This window comes from Nelumbo lutea, chromosome 8 (assembly GCF_056320005.1).
Source record: "Nelumbo lutea isolate HS-2025 chromosome 8, American lotus-T2T, whole genome shotgun sequence".
Lineage (NCBI taxonomy): Eukaryota > Viridiplantae > Streptophyta > Magnoliopsida > Proteales > Nelumbonaceae > Nelumbo > Nelumbo lutea.
The window spans coordinates 55,083,376-55,093,828 of record NC_142691.1 but is presented as its reverse complement, the minus strand read 5'-3'; the positions used below and the strand labels follow the sequence as shown (position 1 = coordinate 55,093,828).

At 35.3% G+C, this 10,453-nt stretch overlaps 1 protein-coding gene across 1 annotated transcript; it reads right to left on the bottom strand.

Moving 5' to 3' along the window:
- Positions 1-4,472: 4,472 nt before the first annotated feature.
- LOC148844257 (NAC domain-containing protein 43-like) lies at positions 4,473-6,508 on the bottom strand. Its single transcript, XM_088959269.1, has 2 exons — positions 6,193-6,508; positions 4,473-5,777 (listed from the first exon to the last, which is right to left on the bottom strand). The coding sequence occupies exons 1-2, from the start codon at positions 6,374-6,376 to the stop codon at positions 4,714-4,716; spliced, it is 1,248 nt and encodes a 415-aa protein (XP_088815395.1). The 5' UTR covers positions 6,377-6,508; the 3' UTR covers positions 4,473-4,713.
- Positions 6,509-10,453: the final 3,945 nt, after the last annotated feature.

The following is a 10,453-nucleotide window of genomic DNA, read 5'->3' as shown; positions in this document are numbered from 1 at the left end:
TACACATGCTGATTAATTAATTGGTGGACTGGTGATGAAATGAATCATTCAGAAGCTCGTCTCAAAAAAATTATGATATTTTCTCTTTCTTCTGGTTCGAAAGAAAACTAGCAACTAACGTTTGCTTATCTTGTCTTTCCATTATTAGACATGCTCAACCGCTGGTACTTGGCTCTCAGTTTTCCATAAAAAATTCAATTCCATCATGGTAGATACTTGAGACTTGTACCCTGCTGCATATACATAGGGGTGGCCATGATCCGAGTTTTTCACGAGCTAATTGAGTTCGTCCCATGAAAAGTTCAGCTCGGCTTGGCTTAGTTCAATCGAATTTTGAACTGAGTTTGAGCTTAATAATAATAATAATATATAAAATTATAGAAAATAATATATATAATATTTATATATATAATATAACTAATTATTATAATTTTTAATTTTTTAAATATCAAATAAAAAAATTTATATATAATTTTTTTTTTAATTTTTACAAAGCATTTCTTTCAAGTCAAGCTCGAGCTCAAGCCTTGTACTACCTTAGCAAGCTGAACTCGAATAGCTAGCTATTCGACTCAACTCGGCTCGAATCCACCCCTAATATGGAGTAAAGGGTGTTTCTTTCCATTGAGACCTTATACCCACCTACTGGCAAGAAATCACAAAAACCTTCATTGTTTGTAGGGGGGCATTCTTTTTTCGGATTTTGTGAGGGGCAAAGTTGGTCAATGGGATTTTAGTTCCCATTAACCAAGACTCTCATGTTCTTTTTTCAGATTTATATGGGGACCAAGGATTTTGGTTCCCATTAAGCAAGACTCTCCTAGGTGGGTAAAGGGTTATAAGTAATTTCCATCTCTTGTAAGTAAGTTCTATATGCATGTAGGTAATGTATAACAATATTCAATGATTCACGAATTCTAATTGGATTTGGATATCAGATACCATTAATAAATTGAAAAATGACCAAAATAGAATTATATTTCAATAAGAAAATGAACTAAAAACATCTTTGATATCGTAATTCATAAAAGGAGGATTTACATATGGATATCCATATTTGATCCCATTATAAATGGGTCAAAATGGAATCACACCTTTAATAGTGGATTTGGGTTCGGACAAGCAGATACCGTATTTGAAGCCCTACTTGGTTACCTTTCGTGAATTTTGAATAATATTCTAATTAATATATAACTGCAATGGCACACGTGAAAAATATTTCTCTTTGCATATTACATCAACGTTGTTTCACAATTCAAACATTGGTTACAGACATGGACCGGGACTCTAACGATTGGTTAGGTGTTATTCACTTTTATTTCTTGAGGTCTAGAAGAAACATAATTGGAAGAAAGCCAGCGATGAAAAGGGGGGAGAGATGGGTAAGTCTCCCCTGCCCTTCTTTTTGTCACATCAGATTTCTTTATGTATTTGATTCATTTTTCTTTATATTTTACTGAGATCCCCATTCCACACATCTATGATTAAAACCTATTTTATGCATTTATATATAATTGATAGAGAGAGAACCTCTGTATTATTAAACTGAATTTCCTGCCCACTATTCTCTACCCACACTCTATCCGTCACACATCGTCATCTTTCATGTACTGTTGGTAGGGCATGGGTAGAGAAAGTGAGTAAAAAATCTGTTGATCACATTTCCTCTCCACAAGAGGCCACCTCACAGTACATTCCCGCTATGTATTGAGAACATCGCTGGATGATATCATCATCGGAACTAGTGCTATCATTGGAAGATGTTCCCAATACACGGCGGGCATGTGCTGTAGGATGTTGTGGGGCGGAGATGTGAACTCTACAATGGGTTTAGGAAATACCATCAGTTGCTTATACATATGTAACTGTACATATTTCTGGTGTGTTTATTCCTGAATGGGTTTCGTTGCCCATTGTACATGCTTTGTTTGGAGCAGATTGTCTCTCATGTAAGTAGTTATCTATTTGAAAGGCTGTCATTTGTCAAATCAAACGGTCTAACCTGTGGGAAAAAGCTCCTTGCAACTTGCAAGGCCAAACCTCAAGTGGGACTTCATCCACGTTTCATCCATGTCGTTCTTGGAAGAGGATGGATACCTTGAATTGAGCTTTGTTAGGCAATAGAATACGTTGGCTACATGGCTAAGATTTCGAGAGTACTGAAAGATTTCTCTCGAAACCCTTTAAGAAAATGTTGGACCAAAGTTGTTGAGAAACTAGGTCTAGACTAGGGTGATTCACCAAGTCATCAAATAAAAAAATAAAACAATATATATATATATATATATATATATATATATATATATATATATAAAGGCAAAATCTATGATGCAGGAAATTAAGATATCATATCGAAAGAGTTTTGATCAATCAAAACCCACCCATGAATTTTGATAAATAACACCTGATTGGCTACCATATTTATGATACTATTTGATTGGTCAAAAAATTTTCAGATATCATATCTTTTCCATATCATAGCCGGACCCTATAAAAAATTAAATCAACATAGGGGGTGTCTGATTCATGGTTGTGTTGGTGTTTCATTTGCTTCACAAACACTTCCGAAACCAGAGCAAAGACAAGTGATTCAATACCAAAAAATAAATGTTCTGGAACCAGCAAAATGGCCTTCTTTTGAATACAACCTTTTAATCTGTCTCAACTAAAAAATAAAGTTTGGTGATGTATATGGTATACTCACACACCAATATGGCTCCAGCCATGATGTCTCTATTTGATGATGACCATACAATCAAAAGTAGATAGTGAAAATACATCTACTTTATATATTTATATGAATCACACAATTGATGCTCACGTGACAGAACATCCTCTTAGCTAGTGAAGAGTTATGGTTTAACTAGAAGGGTTTAAAATGAGCCAAGAGTTTTGTGATACCTTATCCTTTCGAATATGAACAAATATATCAAATTTGCCAAGTCATTTTGTTCTTGATTTTTTGATGATATGGGTTTCAAGTTATTGGAAACTTTAAATTTTTTTTCAAGGGAACATTACTTAAACCTCCCCTATACTTTGACATTGCAAAAAACACCCTTCATCTAGGGGTGCAAATGGATCGGATCATGATCCAACCCGATCTGAGATCCAATCCTATTTAGTTGAATTCAGATCACCCCTGTTTGGATTTTTGGATCATAATAGGATCCTATCAGAAATTGGATTGAATTTAGATCACCCCCATCCAATCCGAGAAGATCCAATCCGATATATTATATTCATACATATATATGTTATTTATTTATTAATAAATATATTTTTTATATTATATTTTTATAAAATTTGTTATATTATTTATTTTTTTATAAAAAGCATGTATATATACGATGGAAATACTTGTATTTTTATTTTTTACTTTATTTAATTTAGTATATTTTATATTTATTTTAATAATTCATTAATTTCCAAAGAAAACAAGTAGGATCGGATCAGATCTGAAGATTTGACTTACCAATAGGATTCAAATTCAAATCAAGTCGTATCAGATTTGATTAGATCCGACATGAACAATGTCAGATCAGAATTCAAATATACCCTGAATCGAATCCAATCCAATCCTTTTGCATCCCTACCTCCATCTGTCAAATAAATATGTAAGTGCAAATCTCCTTCATAAATTATCCAATAGGGGGAGATGATGAAATTATAATTATTCCCTAAATGTTATTGAATTTGCACAATGAACACCACAGTTCTCTCTTAGGCTGCATTTGTTTGCATTGTAAATATGAACCAGTATAATTAAACACTTTGGTCCAATATTGTTGGCGTTTAGATAGAGTGTAGTAACACATTGAATTAATGTAAAACTCTACTCACATCGAGTTTTAGATCAATAATCGATATAAATATAACTTCGATAAAAATGTATCAATATCCATTTACAACGATCAATAACTTTAAATCGATTGATGTACAACTCCATCAATATAATTTTACCTTTACACCACATTCAAACGCAGATATAAATATGGCACTTTTAGTAATAGAGGAGGTTAAACTGTTAAACTTCAAACCCAACTTGGCCTTTGTTGTTCACTTGATTAAAGTAATGAAGGATGAAAAGTATTTAAATAAAGTGAACCACCTTTTTGGGGCTTTTGGGATAGCTCAATAATAATCTTCTGCCAAAATATAAAAATTTAAAATTTTAAAACCTTTACAGCAGCTTTTTCCATCAAGATAATTAATGGAGTCAGGAGACTTCTTGAGGTCAAAATACATGGAAGGTTTTCCTTAATATCTTATTGTTTTTTACATATATTATTATTTTTCTATACAAATAGGTTACATTTTTTTATGTTGGACCCATATATGTATATATATTCGGGTGAAAAAAATCCAGGTTTTCCATCTATGCAAGAATAGGGCAATATTACAATTATTGGTAGAACTAGATTATAACACCCAAAACTTTCATCATCAGAAAAAAATAAAAAAAAAAAAAGGAAAAAGAAAAAGAACACCCAAAACTTATTATATTCCTCCACAACAAAGGTAGAATGGATTGATACATATTGATTAAGTAATTAAAGATAATAAATGGTTGACAACTTGAGCATGTTATTACCCCATATATCTTAGAATCTGGAATTCTCTGTTTTTGGTTAGGGACTCATATACAATACATACTAAGATTTCTCGGCAATTTCTGTTACTCAAAAGGGCAAAGTAGTAGATCATATAAGATCAAGTGAAGCTCCATAGATGGACCTCATCAGCACTATTAGAGTCCTCATTGGCATAATGTGTTGATCTATTAAAATCACATAGCTGTGGTAGTTGAAATTCATGATCAGCTGAACAGAAGGCCACACTGAAGCAAGCAAGCTGTTTGCAAGTTTCTGCTGGGCCATTAAGATGGGATGCCACCAGCCGGTCCACTGCAGTCCATTGGCTGAACCCCGGTTTGGTATTGAGAAAGGAGTTTATGGTGCTGCTGCTTTGGTTGACAGATGGCTCAGTGTCTTTGGGTTTGGCCACCTTCAGAGCTTCTATATCGATGGTGGGTTGGTAACAAGCTTGGGAGCTAGCTATAGAAGGTTGAATCCGATCCAACTCTTCTATGTTTTCTTTTCCAAGTGGCGAGAGAAGTGGGGACTCTAGTGCTTGAAGCTGCTGCGTCAATTCTTGTGGGAGCCCATTATTGATGGCCATCTCATTCGACCAGAAAAATCTTGTGTCATTGGTGGTAGCATTAACACTGACATTGACATCTTTGTCTGTTTCGCTTTCTTGTTGGCCAGTCCTTCTCATCTGGTCCATGGATCCTTCCATACTCGAATTCGACGTGCAAGTACTCGTATTTACATCATTTGATCGCTTTTTGGGGCTACCTAGACTTTTTTGATGGTTTTTCTGCTTGAAAACACGGCAAACCACCCATCCCTCTTCCTGCGTGGTCTCTCCCGTCGGACCAGATACCTGGGTTGTACACTGATAGTCAGACAAGATGGAGAGAGAGAGAGGATGACTTACGACGTTCGAATCAATAATGGTGTGGTCATGGAGTCTGTATTCATGCATGATCCAATGAGACTTCTGCCCATGTGGGGCTCGGCCTATGTAGAACACCAGTGTCTTCCTCAAACCAATTCGCTTGGAGTTGCTGTAAATGACCTTATCACGGCCGGTGGCCTTCCAGAACCCGGCCGCAGTGGCACGGTTGGTTCGCATCCCTGTTGGGTATTTTTTGTGGTTGTGACTGAAGAAGTACCAATCATTTTGAGGGGCGGATCCTATTTTGCATTTTTCTGCATGTACAACATATAAAGTCAAAACCACGGCGACCGCCACCGCCACCGCCACCACCATTCACAGATAAACAAAGTCATGACAATGTACAACCATGGGCCTGAAGAATAGATAATATAGAAATGTCTATATGCATACAAACAATAAGAAGACGAAGAAGACTTCTAGCTACGGTTCATCAGAAACATGTTTCACAGTACTGGTATGGCAAAGCCTGGAAATCTGACATTTGAACTAGAAATGTAGGTTGCACATGAGACCATTACAGTCTGAAGCGTACAACATTTTACAGTCGGAGAGCTTTTATGGTTCCGAGAGATACTGCTAATTAAACATGTTTCTGTATATATACACTATCGCAGAGAATTTGCAAATAGAAAGGAAAGAGAAGGTTATGGTGGGAAGAAGCACGACCTTGTATATCCCATGGTTCCAGCTTATTGAGATCCACATCTCGAATTACATCCAAGTCGATCTTCTCGTAGGCCACCTTCTTCCTTAGGTAGTAGTGCAAGAGTTCCTCTTCTGTTGGATGAAATCGGAAGCCTGGAGGGACCTGAGACTGACCATTCACCGACAGACTCATCTCTTCCTTCATTTTTGAGAGAGATTCTCGATATGAAACAAAAGAACAATAGTTTCTGCAGATAACAAGTAGGAAAGGCAGAAAGAGGAGGAATTAATGAAGAGAACGAGGAAAAGAGAAAGAAAAATGAGGTGGGGTTGCCTCGAGAGAGTGGGCATCACATATATATATATATATACAAGCTTGGAAATCTGGGTGAGATTCATGAAAAAGAAAAAAGAATTAAAAAAACAAAAAGGAAAAACGCTTGATAAGCTACAACTTGCTTGGTTTTGAAAACGGCAGAAGCTAGAGGGAGGAAGAAAAAGTGTCGAAGGGAATTCACTTTTAAATGAAAGTAGGACCAACTGCAAATGGAAAACATGGCTACAGCGCTCATGTCATCTTGTCATCTTATGAAGTTTGAGATTCTCTCATCATGAGAGTGGCGTGGCCTTGTTTTCGGAATTTCCCATCTCAACTACACCTCTGGATCCTGAAGTCTTCCTGGAAATCACTTCTGAAACCACCACCACTATCCCTAAAAGACAGAGAGAAGAGAGAGAATGAATACATTGTTGATGATTGTTGATGTTACATGTGCAAACTACCCCCGAACGACAACAAGAGACCGAGAGACAGTGAGGATGGAATCATACAATAATTTTATTTTAATTGCTGGTTAAGAAAAAAAAAAAACACCCTTGAGTTGAAGTACTACATAGAGCTTTTGACGTCATACAAACAAAACTCTTGCAAATATAAGCTTTTTACTTAATAATTTAGGTGCCGTTTGGCATCCGTGTAAAAACAAATTGAAAAGGCAAAAAGTTTCATTTGGAGCTTCCCAAAAGTAGTCTGAAATGGGTTTTCCGAGTCTTTTTGGGGTTATGACTTTTGATGACTAGATCTTTTTTTAACTACACGGAAAAAAACCAAAATACGAACTGCTGGGATTCTAAAAAAACAGCAACCCACGCAAAAAGATACACCAAACGGGACCAGCTTTAATCCCGATCTAACTACATTGTGCTCTATCAACATTCATGTGTTTTCAGTCCATTTTTGGGTCTTACCACTTGCTTTTTATTTAGAGCCTTCTATATATTTAGACAGAGTTATTCATCTCTGGTGCACTCACATCAGTTTCTATATTGGATTGGATTCGAAAAGTGATATAATTTTCCTTTATTTTATAGGACCAACATACATCATGGTAGCTAATACTGGCAAAGTTAACCCTAAGGCTATGTTTGGTTTGAAGGAAAATATAGGGAAAGGAAGGGAAAGTTAAGAAAATCTATAATTTTTCTACATTTTCCTTCCTTTCCCTACCTTTTCTTTCAAACAATACACAACCTAAGGTTGTGTTTGGTTTGAAGGAAAAAAGTAGGAAAAGAAAGGGAAACCTATACAATATTTGTAAAGATTTCCCTACATTTTCCTTCCTTTCCTTACCTTTTCCTTCAAACCAAACATAGCCTAAAAGTTGAGTTTCAAATCCCTTCAAATGCAAAGAAGTTGCTTTTTATGCATACAGACAAAATTGGAATATGTTTGATCTCACATTCTCACCTTAATTACCTACACAGTACTGAATCAGCCGTTATCAAATAGCCCCTTGTACATGATCTATGTATAGAAACAATTTGCAAACCTACTAAATGAGTTTTTAGGATAAGAGGAGAAACTGATCATAAGTTTGCATTGTTAAGGCTTAATTTGGAATGAAAGGAGTACAAATACAAATATATAAAGTGCAAAACCTTATATTTTATATTATTTTTTATGCATTTGCACTGCACATATTTCTATTTATAATTCTTCCAAACTGAGCCTAAGGTAATAGTGTACCTACCAACTTAATACCTGAATTGCTTAAAGGCATTAACACATGGGAATTAGTTCATGGGTAAATTAGTTATACCTCCCTTATTAACATAGTCACCTCTTTTAAGTTGGGGTTAAGTTAATTATTTCACCCTCTTTAATAGATTAATTTTACCCTTTTCGGATCTCTTTTGTATATTATCTGGAAGAAATTAAAATAGATTTACATTTCTGCCATGGTATAAAGTGGGAATGAAAAGTTGAAAAGAGGCTCAGATAAAAATAAAATGGGTATTTATTCTGAGATGCATAGTAAAACTGTATTAGAATTTATAAATTAAGGTACGTACTCATCAAATAAAAAATGAAAGGACTTTAGCCAATTTCAAAATATGTAACTCGGAGGCAAAACTAATACTTTATTTTTAAAAGCACCTTGGTAAAGTGTCTATTTCAATCTCTTTCATTAGCAAACCCCTTGTAGTTTTGAGGTAAAAGCGGGGTATAAGTTATTAGATAAACCCTAAACCTGTGTTTGTTACTGTGAAGGAAAAAGTAGGGAAAGGAAGGGAAATGTAACGAAACCAATACAAAGTTTGTAAAGGTTTCCTACCTTTTCCTTCAAACCAAATATATGATTAGAGTGGTATAAGTATTTGACCAAAACCCCAAGGAACCATAACTGATTTATCCCTATTTCATTCCATATCAATTCATCACAATTTCTTTTTATGGAGAGAGGGGATTTATATATGGATTCAAATGGAATCTATTTATCTGATTTTGAATTCAATATGGTTTGGATATAGATATAGCCCGTTGGGCTGGCCCGGCCCGGCCTGTTATAAGTCAGGCTTAGTCATAATTTTAGGCCCGTGGGCTTGGGCTTTCTTAAAAAAGCCTAGCCTAAGTTCAAACCCGACTTGATACTATATATTAAATATTAAAAATATTTTTTATTTATATATATACAATATTTTTTCTTTGTTCTTCTTTTCTTTTTTTTTAAGTAATAGTGAGTTGTTTATTATTTTTGAATTTTGAAGGTTTATAATATAAATAAAATTTTTTTATTGAATAAAAAAAGAAAAAATTTTCTGTTCTCAAAGTTCTAACTGAGCTTAGGCTCTGGTCCGAGCTTCAAACTTTATATGAAGATCAGGCTTAAGCTCAAGACCTAGGCCCAATGATCAGACCAAGCTCGGGTTTGGGCCTAAATATATTCTATTGATACATATATAAAGCCCGGCCCGACCCATGAACAAGTATAATTACGTTAACCACTAAAATGGTTAGGGTTAAGGTGATGAAAGAGAATCTTTGTTCTGCAAATACGCACAGATGATTTGAAACATGCTTAATGTTAATGGTCTCATTTATCATATTATCATTTTCGCATCAAATGTTGTGGGGTTGGGTGGGCCAAATAGGCACCCATGACTTGAAACCCGGTGCATGTATTTCGTTCTTATGTGAGTTTGTCAAACAAGGAAAAGAAAAGTATATGAAAAAAAAAAAGTTTTGATATGATATGAAACGGAGCCACAGAGCATCTCGTAAGTGAGTTTATATGAGGGGTGCCTGACAAGGAACGGGATCTTCCGGGATCTGCTCTTTGTACATGGGCGTCTCACGGGTACATCTGCCGTGTATTGGAAATATCTTTCGTAAATAATAATTTATAAGTACGAGAGATATTTCCAATGGATGATAGGATGTTCGTGTGAAGTCAGTGGGAGGCGGCTTATGTGAAGAGTAGATGGGATGATATCTTATTAGATTTGTACTTATCATTAGAATTATATGTTTCTAATACACCATTGGGATGTGCAATGAAACATTCTGGGGCACCCCACAAAGGGCACCCAACAATGTCTCACATTACATCCCATCTATGTATCCGAAACATCTAGGGATTATGTCTTATCATCTTTTGTATTTATCATCCAAATTAGATGTTTCTAATTCAGACTGCGGTGTGCTGTGGAGTATTCTGGGGCACCCCCACTGGTGTGAACTCCTTATCAGTTAGACATGCTTCTCCCTTTATGACCTCATCTTCTATTTTAAGACCTCATTTCCCATCAATTGAGAGTCTGAGGGTTTTTTTTTTTTTTTTATCGTTATATTTTCACACCCTAGCTAGTAGAACCCATTAAAGAATTCGACAACCTAGAAGAATGCAGCCAATCAAATGACTTTTATGATATTTATACATAAATTTTGGGGTTTAGCGTTTTAAGGCTTAAGATTTAAGGGTATAGAATTTTGAAAATTAGG

What these genes read in the sequence shown, in the direction of transcription:
- LOC148844257 (XM_088959269.1), bottom strand. Translation starts at nt 6,376, where the DNA reads ATGAAGGAAGAGATGAGTCTGTCGGTGAATGGTCAGTCTCAGGTCCCT. An exon ending in GGAACCATGGGATATACAAG is followed by an intron (nt 5,778 to 6,192) that starts GTCGTGCTTCTT and finishes TTGTACATGCAG; the next exon opens with AAAAATGCAAAATAGGATCC.